This window comes from Styela clava, chromosome 12 (genome assembly GCF_964204865.1).
Source record: "Styela clava chromosome 12, kaStyClav1.hap1.2, whole genome shotgun sequence".
NCBI lineage: Eukaryota > Metazoa > Chordata > Ascidiacea > Stolidobranchia > Styelidae > Styela > Styela clava.
Window position 1 is genome coordinate 6,475,298 of NC_135261.1, and position 27,006 is coordinate 6,502,303.

Below are 27,006 nucleotides of genomic sequence, written 5' to 3' on the forward strand. Positions count from 1 at the left end.
TCCATACAATATGTTCCAAATGGACTGGATTCTGTTTTTTGGTCATCCTATATATATGTGGTACCAAACTACACCCGTTGATGATTGCAATGTAATGAAGTTCATGTTGCAGTGTTGAATATTGGGAAAACATCTCAGGAATTTCGTGAAAATTCGCGGCACACTTTCAGGACCTTGGCGGCACACTAATGTTTCGCGCCACACAGTTTGAGAAACCCTGCACCAGTGTTTTTATAAACACGAAATGGTCAGTATATTCGAAATGGAGCCAGTATATTCCGAATTGTGCGTCTAATGTATATATCCCCTAATTGGAGACTTTCTTGAATAGATACTATTAATCGTATTATCGAGTACCACGTCTGATAGCTTGGAAATAACGATGTTCAATTATGGTTCACCTAGCTTTGGAAACTTGTGAATTGTATAAAGTTTTCAATATTATACTCAAGACACATGTCGCACAGTCGCGAATACGCGTCATCTTTGTAATTAAACCGGCATGGGTTAACAATCGTAGAAATGTTTAAACCCACGACGATAGTATAGTGAAATATTCTTATATAAGGTTGACGGGGTGACTAAATATCATAACGAAAAGAATCGAAATGAAGATCAATGTTTTAAACCCCACAATCAACCACAGAACAATCGGTTGTATTTGGTGGTTGTACTGTTTGATCCCCAACCAGATTGATTAAAACAGATTTAACTTACGGATTTAACCCAGAACTCTATACTCGAAGTACACACGCTCGCAGCACACAAGATAAGACTGTATTCACTCGACCAATCAACACGGAGTTACATAATACAAAGTGACGTGTTACAGTGCACGAAATGAACAGACACTACAATCCCTTTTTTTCCCAAAATAATCAGAAAACCCAATCAAATAAAACGACACCTTTACAAATTTCAAAACATTGAAACAGTTTACCGACTAAATCAGTTCATTACATAATCATCAAATCTAGAAGGTAATTTAGAAGTTCTTTTTGGTCTGCTAGGTAGTTGTTCAGTCAAACTCTTATCAGAGTCATTTGGCAAATTCGTATTTGGAACCTTTTCAGACTGAGCAGCATCTGACAGATCAAAATTATCGTCATCACTTTCGATGCCAAGGACGTATATATACGTCATTTGGCGCCAACCGTTCCGTGCCATCAATGCAAAATGACGTATATATACGTCATTCGAAAAGGAAAAAGTTCAATAGATAGACGAAGGTCGAGTTCAGGTATTAGCCGTCTTTTTTTCTTCTCTCTCTCTCTCTTGTTGTCAAGTTGGGGGGAAAGAATGACGTCGTCAGCCAATCGCGTCATTCAAGAAATACCGAGATGGAAGGAGGGTCTGCCATGAAGTAAATTATCAACTTATTTAGCATGGCCGAGGTACATATTAGCCGCAAATTATCATCAAAAATTTGTACGAGACCGACTGACGCCAACACACGGTTTCAACTTTTTACGGTGAAATGATTGAAAGGTGTGAGGAGAGATGATAATATTATCAATCATGTTACGAAGATGTAGAAAAACATTACTAAACCGGGAAATAATTCGAATATTTTTATATGCATGATCGTCGTCTTATTGGCAGGACGATGAAATGATTCAAAATGTTGGTATTTTTGAACGTTTTTTTAATTTTTTATCATTTTTGGGTAACGGATTGACGGACATCTGCAACGAAAGCAAATTTTATCGTCCTGAGAGGTGAAATGTTACATTTTGAAATAATAAAGTGAGAAATTGATATTATTCGGAACATATATTTTTCTACTTGTCAGTGAGATATGATCCGAGATATAGTAATTTAGTGGGAAATATATTACCAATAACACAGAGCCCCTCGTATGCTTTCAGCTCATATTGAATTCCTTCCGTAGCTATTGTATAACCATAATTATAGCAAAATATGCAATCCTACGACTTTGTGTCGGATGAACAAGTTCAATAAGCAGCCATGGCGTACTGATTACGTAGCTACGCAATAGCGATCACGTGTCTGGCGCCACGAAGACGGGACTACGTGCAGTCGAGACGACTTGCGTAGCAAATTGCGTGAGATGACAATTTCGGAAAATCGTGTTCTTGACAGATCAACTGACGAATTTTGATGAAGCTTCAAACCTTTTTATTATGTCAACTTAGAGACACCGGATGCGTATAATGAATATTGAAATTGCATTTGGAAATACTTCATTTGCACGCCAATATTAGTTCAAATATCCACACAAATAAGTATTTGCTCGCTATAAATACCAGATTGAATGAAATGTTTGCCGAGGCAAGTAAAGACTTCGAATTTCATCGTTTACTGACTGAACCCACCAAATCTGGAAGCGCCCGACGAAAACTCAGGAGCAATACTAAGATACAAACGCACCTGAAATGTATTACGCATGTTTCGGTATTATCCGACACATCAGTCGTAGGTGAAAGAACTCACCTACACATGCGTATCTTGTCGGAATTGCTCTCTCATGCTATTATAACATAAGTTGGAGATAACTTGTCTTGATCTCTCATTGCGATAAAGATTCAATTCGAACATTTTATTCAGCAATCAGAATCATTTTATTATACGAATATATCAAATTCGAACAAAGAAAACAAAATCGTTTACTAGCATACAAATATATCCTTCATTCGCTATATATTGCAATAACATTAATAATGGCCAATTATTGTCACTCACAAGGATAACATATTGCAAAATAAACAAAGTAGTCACATTGCATATTCATACAACTGTAACACATATGTATCTCTATGACCTCGTCACCATTACAATACGTCGAAAGTATTGAAATCGGCCTCTTATCTTGCCATAGTAGTGCGAGTAATTGTCCTTTTCGTAGTGAGATGATTTCCCCTTTCTTTAGTTTTGTTTTTATTTCTGCTGGAAGTCCCTTCCGGTTTGCCATGACTGTTCCCGTTATCGATGTTTTCCTTCGCTGCAATTCCTCGGCTAATGCGACAGAGTTATAGAGTCTAAATTAAAAATGAATATTATTAAAAATTGGTTGTGATAAAACAGTTTATGCAATTGATTGATATATCCGACAATGATTCGTTATCTAAAATAGAACGCAGTATGGTGCCGAGACGTAAATTATCTAATTTGTCTTATCAATACCGAATAATCAACATACCTATCAACAAATACGTGATATCCTCTATCCAGATGACTTTCCATTAGTTGCAAAACTAAATTCGAAGTTTTTGTGACGCCGGGTGGAAGTTGTTCCAAGTTTGGATTACCATAATCTATTTTTACATTGAAAATGTATCCAGTTGTTGAATCAGCAATCGATCTAGCAATGATGCCCCATTTAACCGGTTTGTTTGGCATATATCTTCTGAATGAAACTCTTCCTTTATATTCCTTTATTGTTCAAATTTGATATTTTCGTATAATAAAATGATTCTGATTGCTGAATAAAATGTTCGAATTGAATCTTTATCGCAATGAGAGATCAAGACAAGTTATCATCAACTTATGTTATAATAGCATGAGAGAGCAATTCCGACAAGATACGCGTGTGTAGGTGAGTTCTTTCACCTACGAATGAAGTGTCGGAATGAACGATAACTGATGACACCGCTGGGTTCGCCCCTTTCCCGATGAATCAAAAACTAAATACGAGAGAGAATGAAGAGGAGAGAACTCTCTCGTTTTCACCTTGGCACGGAACGGTAAAATTGAAAAAACTGATCTTGGCATCGAAAGTGATAAACAATAGGTGTACGTTCATGAAACTTTTTAACATGAGTTACGTTTTTCTTGTATTTCACCCCTTCAGGTGATTCTACAATTAAACTATTGCCTGTTTTATTTTTAACTGTAAAAGGTTCAGGCTTAAAATTTGGAGACAATTTGTTTTCAGTCTCTTGCTTTACTAACACTTGATCTCCTTCTTCAATATCATTTTCACAAGCTCTTCGCCTTTGATCAGCATATATCTTCCCCTTTCCTTTCATCTCAGAGTCATGATCTCTGATACCTTGATCATCTAATGAATATTGTTGAATTGCAGGAAGTTTGGTTCGAAGTTTGCGTTTGAACATCAACTCTGCTGGAGATGCACCAGTTGTTGCATGTACTGAGCTTCTATACATCAATAGATAGGTATTTAAACTTTTCTTCCAGTTCTTGCCTTCAGCTTTTGCAATTTTCAATCTCTTCAATAGTGATCTGTTTTGCCTTTCTATTTCCCCATTTGCAGCAGGATAATATGGTGTTGTCTTCCTGTGCTGGATTCCATTTTCCTTCAGGTATTCAGTTAGTTCATTGCTTGTTAAATTAGGAGCATTATCAGTAGTTATGCTATAAGGATAACCATGTCTAGAAAACATATCTTGTAGACTTTCGATTATTTTCTCAGATGTTGTAGATTTCAAAATTGATATTTCATAATAACGGCTGTAATAATCAACAACAACAAATATACTTTCTCCAGATGGTAAAGGACCTAGTATATCTGCAGCAACATCTACCCATGGACCATTTGGTAATTCAGTTCTCAACATCGGTTCGGGACGTTCAGATTGACCGGTCATTTGACATCCATAACATGATTTACAATATTTCTCAGCATCATTGTCTATTCCTGGCCACCAAACTTTTGTTCTTAGATTTTGTTTCATAGCGACTATTCCAGGATGTCCTTCGTGACAAATCGCTAAAACTCTATTTCGCAGTGTTGTAGGAATTACAATTCTAGTTCCTCTCAAGAGTAATTTTCCAATAACACTCAACTCTTGTTGTACTCTCAAGTAGTTTGTCAATTTTCCTTTCGGCCAGTTTTCGTTTTGCAAACATTCTCTTACTGAAGTCAATTCATTATCTTGGAATGATGCTCTTTCAATATCTCTGGTTGTCAATGCTCTTGGTGTTGCATGAATGGCAATGAATTTAACATATTCTTCAGTTTCATCTGACAATTTCTCGTTTCGTTCACCATTACTTTGGACTAGTCGAGACAATGTATCAGCAATATTTTTATGACCTGGTATATGCTTAACCTTATACATTTAAGGCATCATCCGTAGAACCCATCTCTCGATTCTCGCACTTGGTTTTGATTTGGTAGAATAGATGAATTCAAGCGGTTTATGGTCAGTCAACAGTTCAAACTCGATACCATAAAGATACACATGAAATCTTTCGCATGCCCAAACTATTGCCAATGCTTCTTTCTCAGTCTGGGAATACCTTCTTTCCACATCAGTTAAACTTCGGCTTGCAAAGCAAATGACTCGTTTTTCGCCTTTTTGCTCTTGCACCAACACACTTCCAAGTCCTACTGGACTGGCGTCAGTTATAACTTGTGTTTTAGCATTTTTATCATAATATCCCAAAATGCTTGCATTTGACAGTCTTTGCTTTAATGTTTCGAACGAGAGTTTTTGTGCTCGACCCCATCTGAACTTTTCTCCTTTTCGTGTCAGCTTTCTCAATGGTTCCGACAACGTTGCGAGGTCGGAAATATATCGTGCACAAAATTGAGCTAAACCAAGAAAACTTCGTATTTCGCTAGCATTTTCAGGTTCTCTTGCGTTTTTGATAGCTTCGACTTTCGCTTTATCAGGACAAATTCCTTTGCTTGTTACAACGTGTCCCATAAATTCAATTCTGGGCATTCGGAAATGACATTTTTCTTTATTCAATGTGAGATTCAAATTTTGGATACGCATTAGAAGCTTTTCCAATTTTTTATCATGATCGGTTTCATTTACCCCATGAACAACTATATCATCGAGAATATTTTGGACTCCATCAAGTCCTTGTAATGAGTGTTGCAATATTCTCTGGTACTGTTCCGGAGCAGAACTGATACCGAATAAAAGACGTTTATATCTGTATAACCCTTTATGAGTGGCAAACGTAGTTATACCTCTCGAGTTAGGATGCAATTCAATTTGATGGTAAGCCCATTTAATGTCCAATTTCGAAAACAGTTTACTTTCCCCAAAGTCTTGTAATATTTCATCCACAGTAGGTATCGGATGCCTCTCTCGTATGATAGCACGGTTAGCTAATCGCATATCAATACATAAACGAATATCTTTGCCATTCCGTTTCGGAGATATCACTGCCGGAGAAACCCAGGGAGTCGGACCATCTATTTTTTCAATAATATCCAAATTTTCTAGCTCATCGAGCTTGGCACTCACTTGGTCTCTCAAATTGTAGGGAATTCTACGGAACGGTTGGGCAATAGGTTTAACACTTTCATCGATAGGTAATTGCAATTGAAACCCTTTAAGTTTACCAAAACCTTCAAAACATTTAGAATATTTCCGCAAAATTTTAGACTTCTGACTAACAGAATTAACATCAGGACCAAGACCCAAATTTATAGATGCTTGTTTGAATTCAATAAAATCAACGGCTCCATTCTCAACCGAAACATGAGCTTGAAACACACCAGCTACATCTAATGGATAATCACTACCATAAGCAAAAAGATTTTTAGTAATTCGTCTCTGGTTAGAGCATTTTACATGGTTTTGTTTCAAATATTCCCAGGATTTACGATCAATAATATTACAACTGGCACCAGAATCAATTATCATTGGTAAATCTACACCCCCAATAGTAACTACTATTTTATCAGAATCAAATTTCGAAAAATTATACACATGAAAAGTAAAATTATCCTCAATTTTATTTAAATTCTTGCGGCCTGATTGAAGTTTCGATTTGCAACATCTAGCAAAATGGCCAATTTTCTTGCACTTTCTGCATTCTTTTGCTCGTGCTGGACATATTAAATCTCTGGCAAGATGTCCCACATTACCACATCTAAAACATGTCAGTTTTTCTTTTCTATTGGTAGAAAATGTATTTTGTACAGTCTTACTTTTCTTTCCTCCTCGTAGAAAATGAATGGTCTCATCATGATGAATTACTTTTGCTTGCGACTCTGCAGCTTCCCATGACCTTGATTTCTCTTGTAATTGTTTTAGAGTTAGTTTTCCACCTTTTCCAAGCAGAATTCGTCGTAACTCTTGGCTGAAACATTTTTCAATAACCTGGTCTCGAATCAAGTTTTCTATTTCCCCTTCGAATTCACAAGTTTCAGCTTTTTGCCGTAATCTGGTTACATATTGATCGATTGTTTCACCTTCATCCTGTGACATCTGTCTGAAAACATGCCTTTCAAACACAACATTCGTCTGAGGTATGAAATATTCGTTCAGTTTTTCCACAGCTTCATTATAGTTGTCACCAGTATTTGTTAAAGTTTCGTGGAACAAAAGTGCAGCACGTTTTTGCGCTGGATTTGTTATCGCTTTACTCGCAATGAAATACTCGAAAGATCTCTTCCAACTCCGCCATCTTGAACCGACATTTGTAGGGTCGCCATTGCAGTCAAATATTGGTAAAGTATATTCTCTATTTTCATGGTTTGTATATGCCATTTCTTGAAAATATTCATATATACGTGTTCTACACGCTGTCCTTTATTATCCTCGTCGCACGCGTGGGTTCGAATCCCATCCTTATCGCCAAATTGTACTGTTTGATCCCCAAACAGATTGATTAAAACAGATTTAACTTACGGATTTAACCCAGAACTCTATACTCGAAGTACACACGCTCGCAGCACACAAGATAAGACTGTATTCACTTGACCAATCAACACGGAGTTACATAATACAAAGTGACGTGTTACAGTGCACGAAATGAACAGACACTACAGTGGTGAAAAGAATATTTTGTACTAAAGAAACACAGCCAACATGAGCGACCGGGAACTCCAGACAAAATGGCGACGACAATGCGAGAAATTTTAGTTACGTGACTTAACCAATGCTGCCATCTAGCGTTATGAATCAAAACATTCTGAAATCTGCCTGTTCCACGCATTTGGGGAATCATTTAACCCAAGAGAATATCCCTGCAGTCGAGAAAGGGTTCAAACGCTTCGGCATATTCAACATTAAAGTAAAATTGGAGGTGAGAGATCGATACGTTACATTAATGATATTTATAATACGTACTGTAGGACACCAGAACTTCGTGTGGTTACAACATAAAGTGATGCTGCGAGATGAAAGAGTGCGTAGTAATCGCCTGTGTGTCCTAGAGTGTTAATTTATTTGATTGAATGTAGCGGCGCCGTTATTTCCCAAGTCCTATTTTATTCTCTGTATAGATGAGACACAGTTCATTAGAGGTTTAGTAAAAGGGCCAAGGGCTTACAATTCTCCGGATCCCAGTATAAAATTTATCAAAAAATAGTAGTTTTCTACACCAATAATGTTCCTTGCTTCTGACGTTAATTTTTGAAACATGATGAACTTGGTCGCATAAGAAGATAAAAAGTTCACCCAAGCAATTGATCGATTATGTGGATTTAATTGTGAGCAAGAAATATAACACCCTTACAATTGCCTTATCACTCTCATAATAATAATATTGAGTTCTCTATTTCGTTCGATAACTCCAAAAGTTCGCAAAGCTCACTATGTTACCTAATTTTAATTTATTAAATTTTGAAATGTTGATAAGTATATAATGATTCCGTTTATTATCAATCATTGAAAAATGTTACTAGCAAACAAAACGCACCACTTTATCTCAACAATCAAAATCAATTTAATATGATCGATACTCTGAATACACGATTTTATAATAATAAAAGGTTTTTGATAAAGATCGAATTTACAATGAATATATAGATCCACGGAAAAGTCGAAAGCATAAATTTGTGAATGAAAATGCAATTTACTCAATTTTTTAACAGTGCCATATTTTAGCAGAGTGACTATAAATATTGCTTCTTCTTTTGTTGAGATTATTTCCATTAATTGAAAGCCAAAAGGGAATTTTTCAATTACTTCTCACACAGGTAGTATAGTTTGTAATTACACCTCAAATCTGCTATCTGATATTGCAGAGGCTGGTACATACAAGCACATCGTTCATTTCGATCATTTGGTTCTCCCCTGCCCCATGGTGTATTATACGAAGTTGATGAAACTCCGTCCGACCATTTCCAGTTGTATTGTTTTTCAAGATCGTCAAGTCCTATCCAAATCGAATTTCCCGAACTTCTTATGAACTTGCCGAGAAGATCACTGAAAATAATATTATATTACGTTTAACTCGGACCAACAATATCAAATAATTTTAAAATTTTAAAAAGGAAATAGCGAAGTTCGACGTAATTCTCTTTAATAAATTAGATTTTGAACACTCTTTTTCAATTTAAAATATAGATTGAAGGTAAAAGATTTGAGCCATTGATTGTGTCTTTTCATCATTAAATTGACTATTTTATACCTCCCATCTGACAGTTGTTGTTGTTGTGAAAATACGCTCCTAGCGACTTCCAGATAAACCAATTAGATATTTACATCACTCAAAGATAGGTAGATGTATACTGTCTATTCTAAATGTTTTGTTTCTAATCGGACCAAAGTTTCATCGGGAATTCAGTTTGTTCTGAGTTACAAAACAAACTACATAACTTTCAAACCCCATACAAGAAAAAACATACTTGCTTTCCCACGGAATATATGCGATCGTCACAGAGTATTTTGTAACAGTTTTGATGTTTGATTATTATCGAGCCAAATGACAAACTATTATATTTGTAATATACAATGTTGGATTACCTGCGAATAGTTCGGCTTCGTATACCATTTGCTGCTAATCGGCCTCCCATGCGTTCGCAGTTTTTCTTAGCTGTTCGATAGTATGACGATACTTTGACTAATTTGTACCAATATGGGTAACTGGGAACACGATACCAACCATCTGCTACTAGTTTATCTGCAAAAGAACAAATTTAAATCGATATTAAATTGTTTGGCAGGTGTTTAGTATCAAATATTTCAATCTCATTGTCTTGACTCCCTCTGCCATATGAAAAAATATTTGTTCGATTAAGGTTTTAAACGGTTTATTGCATATTGATCATTTACCATCGGAACAAAACCAAAATTCTAAAGATCCTAAACTGAAGTTATATTTTTAAACTAATGCTATGTTATTGGCAGGAACATATATATAGGTTATCACATGCGAGACATACACAGCTAACAATGAAAAGTTTTTTCCTGAATAAAGAATTTTTTTAACCTATAATACGGGTTTGAATTAAAGATAGTAGTAACCTGTTTGTTCGAGGATTTGAACTTTGCGTGCTAACTCATCATATCGTGAGCAATCACATGGTGTTCCGCTTTCTCCTTTAGCTCCCTGGCGTCCTGGAGCACCACTTTGTCCTGGTGTTCCTCTTTCTCCTTTAGCTCCCTGACGTCCCGTGGCGCCAATTTGTCCTGGTGGTCCGATATCACCTTTTGCACCTTCCGGGCCTTTCTTGCCTGGTCGACATGTTGTTTGACATTGAGAATCATTTGAGGCTGAACAATAATTATGTAAGTTTAAAACAAGTTTTGAAAATGCATATACCGATGAAATTTATATTTTGAAAAATTTTCATTGAAGATTTTGTTGGTGTAATTTTTATCTGATAATGAGATCAAAAGTCAAAACGTTTTTGTGTGTGTATATTTAATATATCAAACCAAAATATTAAACTAGATCTAGCGACAAGTCAGAGAACACTCTCGAAGTATGCATTAGAAATGATTGCAATGGTAACGTATAGGAATAATTTATCTGGGACTAATGGCCGGGGAAACATCCACTGTCTATTGCAAGTCAGTCATCAGTTCAAAATAAATTTACCTTTTGTTACTGTTTCTCCGCTCTTTTCCATAACTAAGGATGTCATATCACATAATTTCACACCTGAAACAGAAAATTTAGTGCGTTGAAACGCGATAAACGATTATATATACTAACAAAATATTGCAATAAATGCAGGGTGACTCGCATAATCACAAAACCCCTAATTTTTTCAATTTCTTGAGTGTGATCGAGTAAATCATTTGATTAAATTATTACTTAAACTTCTGTTTAAGTATGATTGTGCCCAAAAGTTCATGAATCTAGGAAGGTTTGCGCAAAAGTTATGTTTTCTCTAAAATATGTTCCTAATTACCTCCTAATTATAGGCAATGGAGACACTTGCATCCATTGCGCAAATTTGTCAATCACCCACTTATTTTTGCTGAATCACACTTGCTGCTGTCAGGGTATGTCAACAGCAAAAATATTGAATATCTGGATATAACACCGCCGAAGAGTCTGTGTCTGTCGCTAGTGTCTAAGACAAAGGTGACAACCATGAAATTTTGCCCGCCAAGAAATTTCGTGCGTCCCGCGAAAAATTCATGCTATTCAGTCATATCCCTTTAGGAACTGTGCAAAGAAAACGGGAGCGAGAGGGTTATTCATAATACTGGCAACGATAGGCTACATCTAGTTCTGTCGGATCAACGACACCTCTAACAATGGATCAAAAGGGCATTCGTTTTAGCAAAAATTCGACTCAATGATAAAAACAATGGAAACCTTCGTTTATCATTTCTGTATCTGAAGGCTTGCGAAGCCTTCTTTTGTACAAAACCCCCACCATTAATGCGAAAATAGGAAATTTGAGAAAAACACCGACTATACACTAGACTTAACTCACATGACGTTGGCGAGCACGTTTTAACTTTTTCTCTCTCAATTTCTTCTAGTTTCTGTTCAAGCGCTTCCATTCTGATATCGTATTGATCGATATTTGCTGAAGGTAAATTTTCTGGACTAGTTGTGACAATGGCAATATTTCTTTGATGTTCTTGAGCGCAACATTCAACTACGCACAGGAACATAAAAACGATGAATGTTAACAAACTCATTTTGTAGTGAGAACCAGCACAAGAGTGTCGACTGAGACAATGACGATGTAATTGAGGTATACAAACGCTTTTTATATGGTGCTTCATTTTTTTATAGCAACGTGTGCCTTCTTTGTCAATTTTTGGGCGACGAGATGGCCTAGCGGTTAAAGCTCTAGTGCAGGTGTGTCCAACCAGTCAAAGACCAAGAGCCGCATTTCGTATTTTATTACCGCGCAGAGTCACATTATAAACAAGAACACACATAAACATCAAATATACATTTATTCAGATCTTCTAGAATGCTAGTTTATTGCAAATGTCACTAACCGACATGATTATGACCGAAATTTACAAACCATTCAATGTTATGCATGTTACTTAGTGGGACTTCTGACATTCCTTAGATTGAACAATTTTCGTAAAATTTGGCTTGTACATGTCGTTATAGCCAATCGAAGCAGTTCTTTCACATGGGTGTCAGTCAGAACAAATCAATGCTTTGATTTCAGGCGTTTTAGGATAGAAAACATGGATTCGCAGACGTATGTTGACACAAACATTGGCAATATCCTAAGCGCAGCTCGTTTGACATTGGAATATTTTTTTATTGGCATGCTTTTCCATAACTCAATGGTTATTTTCAAAAAAGCAGGGGTCTCCACTTCAAAACATGTCGCGGGCCACTTTTTGAAATTTAGTCACCACGCGGGCTGCAAGCCAATAAATTAGGTACAAAAGAGGGTATCTGAATGTGATGTGTTAAAATTACACTTGAATCTTACAGCAAATGAGACATGAAACATATTCATTTACTTGGGCTGGATATTTGGTTGGTTTGCTATTCTCAAGACAACAACAAAATGCTCGTCCGTTAGTCGTGTGCGGAGGACTGACTTGGTGACTTTCATAGTTGGAAAAAAAATTGCTCGCAAATATAAGAACTGCCAAACATCGCAGGTATGCGACGATAATGTGCAATTAGCTTCGCAAACCTTTCTTCGGCGCAACGGACTAAACGAAATTCGTTTATTTCGTCACAATGAACATGCGAAATGAAATTATTGCATTTGTAATTGAATTATACCAATGGAATAAAACATGAACATGGATAACAGGGGAAAATTTTTTCTTCATTTCATACAGTTTGTCGGACCGGACTCTTAATGATAAATGACACGATAAAACTTACTAATAGTGACATTGGTTTTTGTGGAAAAATCCCTACCATGACGCGGGCCGGGTGTTGGAGACCCCTGAATTAAAGCGTATTTCTTCAATTACTTTTGTTAAATGGTAAACTGCGCGTTTACCACCGAACTTCGTTTTCGATACAATTACTACAGCCGTTGTAGTACAAAGTACGCGTCTCACAACAAAGAGTTTGATGGTGACGAAATAGTGGACGATTGCATGGTAAAGTGAATAAAGGCGCTCATGTATCTTCAACGTAAAAAAAGTATGCACTATGAATCATAATATGTTTAATCGAAACATGATGAATTGTAGTTGTAATTATTTTTTTCTTCAAAATAATCATGGCGAAAAGAGCCTCATGAAACCGGAACAAGAACCGCATGCGGCTCTCGAGCCATGGGTTGTCCATCCCTGCCCTAGAGTCTAGACTTAACCGTGTTTGTATCGCAGATTATACATATCGGGTTTATATCCCATGCGCTCTACCTTACTCAGGATGTAATAAATTGGGTAGGCAGTAGGCAGTGTCGTACCAAAATAGTTCAGGTCATCAAAATGAATAGTAGTTTCTTCCACATCGTTAAATATCAGATGCTGCTTATACAGGCCCTTGTTTTAAGTGAAAGGCGCGGATAAGCGTTGTAAATTCCACATTACTTGATTCTTTATTTTCTCCGGTGTGATCGAGAATCGTGAGAGCACTTTTTTGTTTCGACGTTGAGCCCAGACGCCATTACACAAACAATATTTAGGCTTCCCGCTGCTTGTCAGCAGGGAACCTATTGTATTCCTACGTTTTATTATTATTATTATTTATTTATTATGTTTGTTAAATTTATTCACAGTTCTTTGACTGGTGTATATTTTCTTGAAATCGAGACACGTCCCGCGTCCTTAGATTTCAAGAACCCTTCTCAGTATTCTTGCACTTCCCAAAAGAGCCGCCTTTTGCAAAGATTCCAATCTATTAGGCAAATTCATATCTTTTAAATACCCTTCTAGCTTGTTTGATATTGCACCCAAGGCACCAACGACAACAGGTATAATTCTCGTTTTTACATTCCATATTTTTCCCATTTCTCTCCGTAAATCTTGATATTTTTCTATTTTTTCTTTTTCCTTTAATAAAATACGATGATCGGCCGGAACTGCTATGTCGATTATCAAGCATGTATTTTCGGATGAATTTATTACTACAATATCAGGCCTTCTGTGGGTAATGACGTGGTCTGTTTGTATGTTAAAATCCCATAGAACCGTAACGTTATCATTGTTTTGTGATTTTTCTGGGGTGTGGTCGTACCAGTTGTTTTCTCTGTTAAGGCCGTATAGTTTGCAGAGTTCCCAATGAACAATTCTTGCTAGATTATCGTGTCGATATTTGTATTCTCTTTGCGCCAATTTTGAGCATTCACACAATATATGAAAAACTGTCTCATCTCTTGCATCACACATTCTACATTTTGCAGACACTCCCCGCTTTTCGATTTTTGCTTTGATAACATTTGTTCTCAAAGCCTGTTCTTGAGCAGCTGTTATCAAACCTTCCGTTTCCTTCTTGAGGTATCCTTTCTTTAGCCAGTTCCATGAGTCCTCGACCATTATATTTTTAGTTTCACGAAGGTATTTCCCATGCAACGGTTTTTCTTTCCACCTTTCCATTCTTTCATCTATTTTCCTTTCTTTAAATGCATTTGAGTCTTCGTCGCCACACAAAATACCCTCGCGATACACGGCTTTCATCAAAATATCTTCACTATTCTTTGCATACTCTGTCATACTTTTCTTCTCTGCTTGAACACAGTCCTCAACACTCATTAATCCACGGCCCCCCATTTGCCTTGGCAAATACAATCTGTCAACATCACCTCTGGGATGAAGCATTCCGTACATTGTTAAAAGTTTTCTTGACTTACGGTCGAGCTTTTCAAGATTGTTTTTTGACCAACCAATAAAAACAGCGCTGTATCTAATTACCGAAACTGCACGTATGTTAATAGCTTTGATAATGTTGCCGCCATTTAATTTTGATTTTAGAATTTGTTTTAATCGTTTAGTATATTCATGGATGATCAGTTTCTTCATTTGATTTTCGTTTATCGAATTTGATTCCAATATTCCAAGGTATTTGTATCCATTGCTTTCCTCGAGCTGATTTATTTATTATTATTATTATTTATTTATTATTATTTATTTTTATTATTTTTTTTTCAAATTGGTCCTACAAACTTGAAATTCACCTCAGATGTGCAGAAGTTCTCAGCTAGCAATAAAATGCAAATTTTATGCGTGACTGACCACGCTTCCACGCTCCAGTGAGCAAAACGCGTCTTCAGTTTTTTTGTGATTTCTCAAAATTGATACATGCTATTGGGTTGAAATTCATAACAATGATTAATGGACATGTTCCGGATACGATATGCCAAGGATACGCATGAGTGACCACGCTTTCACGCTCCAGTGAGCAAAACGCGTCTTCAGTTTTTTTGCGATTTCTCAAAATTGATACATGCTAAGGATACGCATGAGTGACCTCGGCGATACGCTCCATTGAGCAATATAGGATTTTACATTTTCATCTTATTCTCGAGAACGACACTACTCAGAGACTTGAAATTTACATCACATGCAGATAATAAGTCTCCCATCATAAATTGCAAATTTTATGCATGACTGACCACGCTTTCACGCTCCAGTGAACAAAACGCGTCTTCAGTTTTTTTGCGATTTCTCAAAATTGATACATGCTATTGGGTTGAAATTCATAACAATGATTATTGGATATGTTTCGGATACGATATGTCAAGGATACGCATGAGTGACCTCGGCGATACGCTCCAGTGAGCAATATAGGATTTTACATTTTCATCTTCTTCTCGAGAACGACACTACTTAGAGACTTGAAATTTACATCACATGCAGATAATAAGTCCCCCATCATAAATTGCGAATTTTATGCATGACTGACCACGCTTTCACGCTCCAGTGAGCAAAACGCGTCTTCAGTTTTTTTGCGATTTCTCAAAATTGATACATGCTATTGGGTTGAAATTCATAACAATGATTAATGGACATGTTCCGGATACGATATGTCAAGGATACGCATGAGTGACCTCGGCGATACGCTCCAGTGAGCAATATAGGAAGAGACTTGAAATTTACATCACATGCAGATAATAAGTCCTCCATCATGAATTGCAAATTTTATGCATGACTGACCACGCTTTCACGCTCCAGTGAGCAAAACGCGTCTTCAGTTTTTTTTACGCGGGAAGCATGTTAATGCTGCACGCAGCTCTAGTTTTTTAATTGGTTTCATTTATATTTTCATGGGTGTCAAATGCATACAAAAACAATCAATGCGTAATCAATAAATAAACCAAACTATAATTGAAAAAGAAATTTCAATAAAATTTGATTCCACTTTTTGTGGAATTCCGCATAGAATAAATAGATACTTACTGGACATTCCTGTTTGATACGAGAAATAATTGAAGTAAATGACAAACAATTGTTTATTCAATCTTTTACAATCAGTACCTTATTAACCCTCCCACCTCCAGATCCACTTTATTATTTACCGTTTCATTATATTTATGTTCACACAAAACAGGATGATGAGATACAGGATTGTCTTTTGCGATTATGCATGAGCTTTAACAATTAATGTTGAAAGTACATAATACTCTCGAAACCTGTTTCACCATCAAATACAATCGATTGACCTATAATTGACTATGTGGTTTAAACACTGATATTCATGTCGATTATTTTTTCTATTATGATATTGAGATTTGATACTTTGTGCCACCTCCGCAACCTTCTATGAGAATATGTGACAAATGCAAGGTTGAGGATGTCACCGATTCCTAACCCCGATTGAATTATATGATTCAATTCAAACGTAAGGTTGGCGGGGTTCAAAAAAATTATTAAATTATATATTAAAAAATTATTTGTCATTTACCTCAATTATTCCTCGTATCAAACAGGAATATCAATTAAGTATCTACTTATTCTAAGCAGAATTCCACAAAAAGTTGACCCAAATGTTTTTTTAAAAACTCTCTCAATCATGGTTACTTCTTGATTACGCATTGATTGTTTATATATACATTTAAATAACACGCTTGAAAATATAAATGCAACCAATTAAAAATAGGTTGTTTTTGTAATGGTTACTGGATTCATACCATTACATATATGTCTTGAGTGTAATAACGTTGAAACAAATATGTACTATCACGATTCTCGATCATTATGGGGAAGACAAAGAAACAAGAAATGTGATTTTTTTCAAGTACGACGCTAACTCGAGCGTTTCACTCAAAACAAGGCCATGTATAAGCAACCATTGACTTCTAATGATATTTGAGTAGCTACTATTTAGTTGGAATGACCTGAACCTGTTGGTTTCAGCACTGCCTACCCAATTTATTACCCCCTGAGTGAGGCAGGGCGCATGGGATTTGTGTAATCTGCGATGCCATTTGCATCTTAAGACTTTAACCGCGAGGTTATTGCGCCGCCCGGCAATTGACAAAAAAGGCACTCGTTGCCAAAAAAAATGGAGAACTATATAAAAAGCGTAGGTACCTTAGTTATACCTTCATTCGTGAAAATCGATACTCTTGTGCTGGTTTCACTACAAAATGAGTTTGTTAGCATCCTTCATTCTTACGTTGCTGTTCGTAATTGAATGTTGCGCTCAAGAACATCGAAGCAATATAAGCTTTGTCACAATGAGTCCAGAGATTGAACCTGGCTCGGGAAATTCTGATAACAACGTAAGCATATCTTGTGCAATTGAAAATGTAACTTCAGCAAAAGTCGATCAATACGACATCAGAATCAAAGCTTTGGAACAGAAACTGGAAGAACTTGAGAGAGAAAAAAATAAGAAGTGCTCGCCAACGTCATGTGAGTTTAGGAAAATACATCTATTCGTAGATTCTCCTACTATTTCTATTATTTTGTTTTACTTTTCTATTTTTATCAAATTGCAGACAAAATTATATAATATCAGCATAGATTTAAGTTTTACTGACAAGTCGATTGTGTTCTAAACTCAATCGAAAAATTCAAAAAAGAATTTCTGATTTAATTGCAAGATTTCACCAATGCCTAATCGGGAACCCTGATTCCAGGGGCGTAGCCAGAAATGCTAATTTTGTTATTACAATTTTTAATATAAGACCGATTTTCAGATTATTGAGTTTTATAAAAGTATATATTTTCAGTTTTAGACACCTGGGACATGGCATCTTTAATCATGGAAAAAGCTCGCGAAACAGCATTAAAAGGTAAAATATTGGAATATTTTTAAATATTTACAGACTTGTAATAAATAAATAATAGGAAATGATAATTTCATGAATACAAAAAAATCGATGTAAGTGATAAATTAGAAATACAAATATAACTCTGCTAAATGCAACGTTAACGTGTAGGAATTTTGTAAACTATTATTCTTTAGTTCCAAATGATTCTCAATGTCAAACAACATGTCGACCAGGCAAGAAAGGCCCAGAAGGTTCAAAAGGTGATATCGGATCACCAGGACAAAATGGCGCCACGGGTCGTCAGGGAGCTAAAGGAGAAGGTGGAACACCATGTAATTGCTCACGATATGATGAGTTGGCACACAAAGTTCAAATCCTCGAACAGAAAGGTTACTATTGCAAATTCATACCCTTATTATAAATTATTGCATTATTTTATTATAAAACTTAATGTCAATTAATTGTGTCGCAAGTGTTGCATATATGGCTTAAAATGAGAATTTACAAATCGCTCTCTGGATCTAAACGTCAATATGGAGTTTTGGCTTTGTAGATAAATCCATGCAATTATAAAGCTTTTTTTATATGGTTTTATATTTGTTCTTATTTTAATTTTAGCTCGAGAATTACAACCCTTAGCAGATGGTTGGTATCGCGTCCCCAATTACCCATATTGGTACAAATTGGTCAAAGTACCGTCAGACTATCAAACTGCCAGGAAAAACTGCGAACGCATGGGAGGCCGATTAGCAGCAACGGGTATACGCAACCCAACTATTCGCAGGTAATTCAACATTGTATATTACAATGATAATATTAGTATTGCCATATAGAAATTTGACTCAACAATATTTAAACTTCACCCGTAATCCAAAAACACTTTCACGACCTCAAGTTTATTGGGGAAAAGCTATATGATGCGTCATTGTGGAACCCTCTCATATGTTTTCTTTGTATAGGGTGTGAGTGAGTTATGTAGTTTCAGACTTATTTTGTAACGAGAACGAGGTGCATTTCTAGTGAAATTTTGGCACGATTGGGGACGAAAGAATTGGAAAAAGGCAGTATGCGTCTTCCGACTGATTCAACCTTCTATTGAGGAAAAATTCAAATCGATTGATCTAGAAGTTGCGGGAAAGCGATTAGATGGGTTTTTAAAATACAACATATAAAACTGAATTTTGGAGTTTGACCTTCTTCAAGTTATTGTTTAAAAATAAATATTGAACAGCTCAAGTCTTTTACTTTCGTTTCGCATTTTGAATAAGAAAAGGAATGTTGGGAATTCAATGACTTATTAAATAATACATCGAACTTCATTATTTCCTTTCTTAAATTATTTGATATTGTTGGACTAATTTATGTTCACCATGTTTAAAATATAATAAATACCATTTTCAGCGATCTTGTCGGCAATTTTAATAGAAAAACAGAAACATCGTTCTGGATAGGACTTGACGATCTTAAGAAACAGGACAACTGGAAATGGTCGGACGGAGTTTCATCAACTTCTTCTAATACACCATGGAGCAGAGGTCAACCAAATCGTCGGGATGAAAGATGCGCTTGCATGCGCGAGCCTCTCCAATATAAGTTAATAGACGCCCATTGTTCCACAAATAGATTATTCCTTTGTGAAAAGTAATCACTTCTTTCTTACTTCTAAAGAATTGCAACAATAATCAGAAAACTATAGTCTGTAGCCTACCCACAACTCAGGCTAAAGTCCGAACCCCAAATATCCATACGGGCCTGATTGTTTTTTCTTTGAAATGTACGTTCCAGAATTTAACCGGTTCAAAGATTCTTCCCTAAAATTTTTCCTATTTTGAAACCTCCGTTATTCTTGTTTCAAATATTCCCATTAGAAAAGATAAATATTTTAAATACGGTTACTTAAATGAATTTGTCTAAATTTGAAAAACCCATTTAAACCTTAAAAATAAAAGGTTCGACATCTTTTTGAATTAATTGTTTTACCCCAATAATGCTTGTAAAGAACAAATATAGCTATATTACTTTATCCGGGCAACAGTGAATCTAAGAATTATATATTTTCTTTATTATTTGAAAATGATTTTCATTGTAGGCCTGTTTATTTTAAACAATTCAATGTTATATTTATCAGTAATGTTAAGCAGAATGTAATGAATGTGAAACACGAGACACGTCCAGGACAATGGATACTCCCGTATTATACCAGCTTAGGGTTAGGGCCCAGGGGTCGGGAACCTTTTTGGTCAAGAGGTCCATAAACATACATACATATTTTCAATTGCATTTCCGCGTGAGCCATACAGCATTTCTCCACTTAATCAGGCCTGAAATTTGTACTCGAAAGTCAACACATACAATGTCAATATACATTTAATGTGACTTCTGATGCTGCATGTTGTCGCTGCGGGCATTGTACGTCTGCTCATATGCAGAAAAAGTTGAAATCTACGATACTCAACCTCTATTTGTTCGTTTAGGCATCTCCGTAGTATTTTAAAAACTCTTTTGAATGTCACAAAATATGTTCCAGAATCCCCTAGTCTTGTCACAATGCCTGTCTGAAAATTCTCTTAAATAACATAGACATGCGCTCGGCGTGCGTTCTCAAACGTATTGGGAATTTTCTGCCAAATTTGCTATAAAAGAGTTTGAAATCTTGTAACAATAGTAAGCTAAGTCTTAGAATGTCAGATTTTTCTGGGAGCCATATGCCGTCACCAAAAGAGCCATATATGGCTCGCGAACCATGGGTTTCCGACCCCTGGGTTAGGTCATAATTTTATTTCGATTTTCCTCACTTTTGTTCTATTACGAGTTCGCGACTGTCAGTGTTAGCCACGCTACATCTAAACAGACAGACAGAACGACTGGTAATAAGGGTCTCCTAGAGCGGAGATCCAAAAATTGCAAGTCAACCTTAACTATGTGACCTCACTAATGCCACGGGTAATTCGATACTGTTCCAATTATGACATCACACACCCCTGGATATGCTTGCGTCTGCATGTCATTCATTTCTAATCCTTTTATGAACAAGGGCACATCGAGCAGCTTTGATCAACGTTCTTCGCTCCATCTGCGCTTTGGCTCAAGCGGATATTCAATATTGACACCACGGCATCCACCCCCCCCCCCCCCCCCCCCCCCCCCGTTTAGTGTGAATATAATCAAATGATGGCTGAATAGAAAGTGAAACTGGAGGTGAAAGGTCGATTTATTACATAAATGATATTTATAACACGGGATACCGTTTTAACCGCCCCTGTGCCCTATGGTGGCCTACTACTTGTCGAAGCGGAGCCCTTTATTTACTTATCTTATTTTATTTCTTCGCGTTCTTTTTGGAGGTGAAATGTAAAATGCTATGTAAAATGTTGGGATCGCTGGTTTAAGTTTTTCAGATATACAAACTTTCAACACCAAAGATGACATGTCGAGGGTTAGCTATGAAGACATGATGAACTTAGTCGCATTCAAAAAATAGTGGAAAAAATATACAAACCGCTCAACTTCGCCTCATCTACATTAGTGCCTCGGATAATGACAATAACTTTCTTATTTTTATCATTACTCTAAAATTGCGCAAAGCTCACAGTTCCCGTTTTTGATGTTCACAAGTATATAATGATTCCGTTTATTATCATTCATTGGAAAATTCAATTAGTCCAAACAGAAAATGCAATACTTAAACTCAACAATTAAAATTAATTCAATATGTTCGATACTCAGAATACATGATTTTATAATAATAAAGGTTGTTAATAAAGATCGAGTTTACAATGAATATACGGTTCCACAAAAAACTTGAAAGCAATGTTTTGTGAATAAAAATTCAATTTACTCAATTATCGAATAGTCGTAGCTATAGTTTTAGACTATTTTCCGTAGCTATATTTTAGGCGAGTTACTATAGATATTGTTTCTTTTTTTTGTTCATAGCATTACCAACCATATAATCAAAGGGAAAAAGAGAATTTCTCAATTACTTCTCACAAAGATAGAATTGTTTGTAATTACAACTCACATCTGCTATCTGATATTGCAGTTGATTCCACATACACACACCTCTTTCATTTCGACCATTTGGTTCTCCTCGGCCCCATGGTGTATTAGAAGAAGTTGATGAAACTCCATCCGACCATTTCCAGTTGTCTTGTTTCTCAAGGTCGTCAAGTCCTATCCAGATCGCAGTTCCTGTTTTTCCAATAAAGGTGTCGAGAAGATCGCTTAAAATGATATTATGTTTAATTTGGATCAACAATGTCAAATAATTCAGAAAAATACAAAAGTTGAACGTAAATCTTTCTAATCAATTGGATTTCCAACACTCACTTGAAAGCTTTAACTATTCATAGTTTTGTTTTCATTATCAAATTGACTTAGATAGAAAGTTGAAATAAAATATAATGCATTTAATTTCCATCTAACAGTTGTTGTTGTAAAAATCGCTTTAGCGCAACTTTTAGATTAATCGATTTGAATTTTTGGAGCAGTTGGTAGAAGCATACTACTCTTTATTTCAAATTTTGTTGTCCCCAATCAGGCCAGATGTCTCGCCGGAAATTCACTTGCGTTACAACTTCTACACCCTATACAAGGAAAACGTTACCGGCTTTCGCACGGGATATGTGCGATCATCAAAGTGTTTTGCAGCAGTATTATTGTTTTAATACTTATATGAGTCAAATGACAATACTATTATAATTGTATAATTACCTGCGAATAGCTGGATTGCGTATACCCTTTGCTGCTAATCGACCACCCATGAGTTCGCAGTTTTTTCTGGCTGTTTGATAGTCTGACCGTACTTTGAATAGTTTATACCAGAATGGGTAACTGGGAACACGATACCAACCATCTGCTAAAAGTTGTAATTCTCGAGCTAAAAATAAATAAGAACAAATATAAAACCATATTAAAGAAAGCTTTATAATTGCTTAATATATGGATTTCTCTAAAAAGCCAAAGCTTCATATTGAAGTTTAGATCAAGAGAGCGGTTTGCAAATCCTCAGTCTTAGCCATATTCAACACTTGCGACACAATCAATTAACGTAAGGTTTTTAAATAAAATAATGTTATAAAATATAATAAGAGTAGGAATTTGAGGTAGTAACTATCTTTGATGATTTGAACTTTGTGTGCCAACTCATCATATCGTAAGCAAATACATTGTGTTCCGCTTTCTCCTTTAGCTCCTTGACGTCCCGTGGTGCCAATTTGTCCTGGTGATCCGATATCACCTTTTGAACCTTCTGGGCCTTTCTTGCCTGGTCGACATGCTGTTTGAGATTGAGAATCATTTGGAACTAAAGAATAATTATTTTAGTTTACAAAATTTTTACACGTGAGGGTTGCATTTAGCAAAGTTGTATTTGTATTTCTAATTATTTAAAAATAATCCAATATTTTACCATTTATTGCTGTTTCTCGAACTTTTTCTATGATTGAAGATACCATGTCCCAGGTGTCTAAAACTGAAAATATATACTCTCTCAAAACTCAATAATCTGAAGATCTGTCCTATAATAAAATGGGGGAATCCCATAGTATGTGTACCAGGTTAGAGTTAGGCCATAATTTTATTCCGATTTTCCATATTTCAGTTCTAATACGAGTTCGGGGACTGTCTGTGTTACCCAAGTGGATATACCCCCTGCCCATAGGCCTCCGTTCCTTTACACAACTTGATGTAAAGTAGGCGAACAAAATTAGATATCTCCATATTGGTACACATACTTCTCGAACGCCAACAATTGTAAAAACAAAATATCGCATTAAATATAAAACCGATACTTTAGACTCAGGTTTCCCGATTACGCATTGGTGCAATCTTGTGATTAAATCAAAAATCCTTTTTTTCAATTCAATGATTGGGATTAAAACAAACACAATCGACTTTTTAATAAGCATTAAATCTATCCTGATATTGAATAATTTCGTCTGTAATTTGATAAATATAGAAAAGTAAAACAAAAGAATAGAAATAATAAAAGAATCTACGACCAGATATATTTTCTCAAACTTACATGACGTTGGCGAGCAGCTCTTTACTTTGTCTTTCTCAATTTCTTTTAGTTTCCGTTCCAGGGATTTGATTCTGATATCGTGTTGATCAATTTTTCTTGAAGTTACATTTTCAATTTCACTAGATAGGCTCACGTTGTTATCAGAATTTCCCGAGCCAGGTGCGATCACTGGACTCGTTGTGACAAAGCTAATATTGCTTTGATGTTCTTGAGCGCAACATTCAACTACGCATAGGAACGTAAGAATAAAGGATGCTAACGAACCCATTTTGTAGTGAGGACCGGCACAGGAGTATCGATTTACCATAATGGAGATATGACTTAGGTACCAACGATTTATATATAGTGCTTCATTTTTTTTCTTGGCAACCATTGCTTTTTTTGTCAATTGCCGGGCAGCGCAATAACCTCGCGGTGAAAGTCCTAAGATACAAATGGCATCGCAGATTACACAAATCCCATGCGCCCTGCCCCACTCAGGGGGTAATAAATTGAGTAAACACTGCTGAAACCAAAAGGGTCAGGTCATTCTAAATAAATAGTAGCTACTCAAATATCATTAGAAGTCAGTAGTTGTTTGTACATGGCTTTGTTTTGAGTGAAAGGCTAGAGTAAGCGTCGTACTCAATGAAAATCCCATTTCCTGTTTCTTTATTTTAACAGAGAATGGCCCATATTAGTGAGAGTGTCCAATGTTGTAATAATTTTGCAACGTTAGTTAATTGTGAAATCATACATATTCTTTTGCTTCATTTTCAACAGCCATTATTCAATCCTGTCTTTGCATTTATAAAATTTTACTCGCTGCCACATACCCATTCAAGTTTCCCCCCTTATAATAAGCCCATACTCATTTTGTATCCGTGTTCGATACAAACAATATTTGGACTGTAAAAGAATATTTCTTATACCGCGCCACCTATATATTTGATTTGATTTTCTCTAATTTGATAGGTTAATTCGGGTCAAGAGTCGGTGTCCTGTTTCAAACAACATTAAGCGTCGAATTAAAATAAATCCAGCTTTCTTGGTTCCTATTTCCGCAGAATGATCGGGAATCGTTAGAGCACTTTTTTATTTATTTCAACGGCATTACACCATTTCACACCCACCCATGGCATATGTAATCGTATGATCCCAGAGCACATTACGTAAACAAAATATTTTTAATTGTTTTCATTTATATTTGAAGCGTGTTATTCAAATGTAAATATAAACAATCAATGCGTAATCAAGAAGTAACCATGATTGAGAGAGTTTTTAAAAAACATTTGGGTCAACTTTTTGTGGAATTCTGCTTAGAATAAGCAGATACTTAATTGACATCCATGTTTGATACGTGAAATAATTGAAGTAAATGACAAATACTTATTGACCCCGCTATCCTTACGTTTGAATTGAATCAAATAATTCAATCGGGGTTAGGAATCGGTGACATCCTCAACGTTGCATTTGTCACATATTCGCATATAAGGTCGAGGAGGTAACGCAAAGTATCAAATCTCAATATCATAATGAAAAAAAGAATCGACATGAATATCAGTGTTTTAAACCATATAGTCAACCATAGGTCAGTCGTTTGTATTCGATGGTGAAACGAGCGGCAAAAGTATTTTGTACCATCAACATTATTTTTAAAAGGTTATGCATAATCGTTTTAGACAATCGTTCAACTCATCATTCTATAGTTTTGTGTGAACATGAATTTAATGAAACAGTGATTAATACAGTGGATCTGGAGGTGGGAGGGTTAATAATGTACTGATTGTAAAAGATTTGAATATGCCAAAGTTTTTGAAATTAATGTTAACAGTACAAAATTATCTTGACACAGGTTTCAACATCAAATACAATCGATTGACCTGTGGTTGACCATGTGGTTTAGTAAAATGATCTTCGTGTCGATTCTTTTCATTATAATATTGGAGCTTTATACTTTGTGTCACCTCTTCAACCTTATATGAGAATATGTGACAAATGCAACGCTGGGGATTCCCAGATTTATAACCCCGGTTGAATTATTTGACTCAATTCAAACGTAAGGTTGGCGGGTTCAAAAATAATTATTTGTCCTTCACCTCAATTATTTCTCGTATCAAACAGGAATGTTAAGTAAGTATCTGCCTATTCCACGTGGAATTCCACCCGAACATTACTAAAATATCTTAACTATGGTTAGGGTTACTTCTTGATTATGCATTGATTGTTTTTATATACATTTGACACCCTTAAATATGAAGAAAAATATTAAAGAAATATATTGTTTGTGTAATGGCTCATGGCTATCACATATGTTTTTTGTGTGGGTGTAATAACGTTAAAAAAGTACTCTCACCGATTTTCAATCTTTATGGAGAAAATAAAGAGACGAAAAAGCTGGGATTTTTTTAATGCGACGCTTAAAGTTGTGTTAAGCATGTCACAGACTCTTGAACCTGATCACTCATCAGTGACACCCTAATTAGAGGATATAAAATCGAATGTTTAACGACGTGGTATAAAAATATTTTTATCAGTCCAAATATTTTCTGTATCAAACAGGAATATAAAATAAGTATCGACTCATTATAGCGGAAAATGTGAAAATGCGGCATCCTGTAAAATTTTATAAATGCAAAAACAGGCTCAAATAATGGCTACTGGAAATGACGCAAGAGAATATAGTTACAAATGTATGATTTCACAATTAACTAATGTTGCAAAAATATACAAATATTAAACACTCCACGATTCTGGGTCATTCTCT

The 27,006-nt window shown here is 35.8% G+C and overlaps 4 protein-coding genes across 4 annotated transcripts; 1 reads left to right on the forward strand and 3 right to left on the reverse strand.

Annotated features, from left to right (window-relative positions):
• Positions 1-8,525: 8,525 nt before the first annotated feature.
• On the reverse strand, positions 8,526-11,651 carry LOC144430371 (collectin-10-like). The gene is made up of 5 exons (XM_078118288.1): positions 11,567-11,651; positions 10,717-10,779; positions 10,140-10,388; positions 9,639-9,795; positions 8,526-9,098 (listed from the first exon to the last, which is right to left on the reverse strand). Exons 1-5 carry the CDS (start codon positions 11,634-11,636, stop codon positions 8,855-8,857), a joined length of 783 nt encoding a protein of 260 aa, XP_077974414.1. The 5' UTR covers positions 11,637-11,651; the 3' UTR covers positions 8,526-8,854.
• A 2,196-nt stretch (positions 11,652-13,847) lies between these two features.
• On the reverse strand, positions 13,848-14,846 carry LOC144430441 (uncharacterized). The gene has a single exon (XM_078118377.1). The coding sequence runs from the start codon at positions 14,844-14,846 to the stop codon at positions 13,848-13,850; it is 999 nt and encodes a 332-aa protein (XP_077974503.1).
• A 2,628-nt stretch (positions 14,847-17,474) lies between these two features.
• Positions 17,475-19,880, forward strand: LOC120329902 (uncharacterized). Its single transcript, XM_078118378.1, has 5 exons — positions 17,475-17,873; positions 18,194-18,256; positions 18,430-18,624; positions 18,854-19,019; positions 19,637-19,880. The coding sequence occupies exons 1-5, from the start codon at positions 17,606-17,608 to the stop codon at positions 19,878-19,880; spliced, it is 936 nt and encodes a 311-aa protein (XP_077974504.1). The 5' UTR covers positions 17,475-17,605.
• Positions 19,881-22,214: 2,334 nt separating this feature from the next.
• On the reverse strand, positions 22,215-24,533 carry LOC144430736 (uncharacterized). Its single transcript, XM_078118788.1, has 5 exons — positions 24,261-24,533; positions 23,646-23,708; positions 23,403-23,513; positions 22,949-23,114; positions 22,215-22,458 (listed from the first exon to the last, which is right to left on the reverse strand). The coding sequence occupies exons 1-5, from the start codon at positions 24,526-24,528 to the stop codon at positions 22,215-22,217; spliced, it is 852 nt and encodes a 283-aa protein (XP_077974914.1). The 5' UTR covers positions 24,529-24,533.
• Between the last annotated feature and the right edge of the window lie 2,473 nt (positions 24,534-27,006).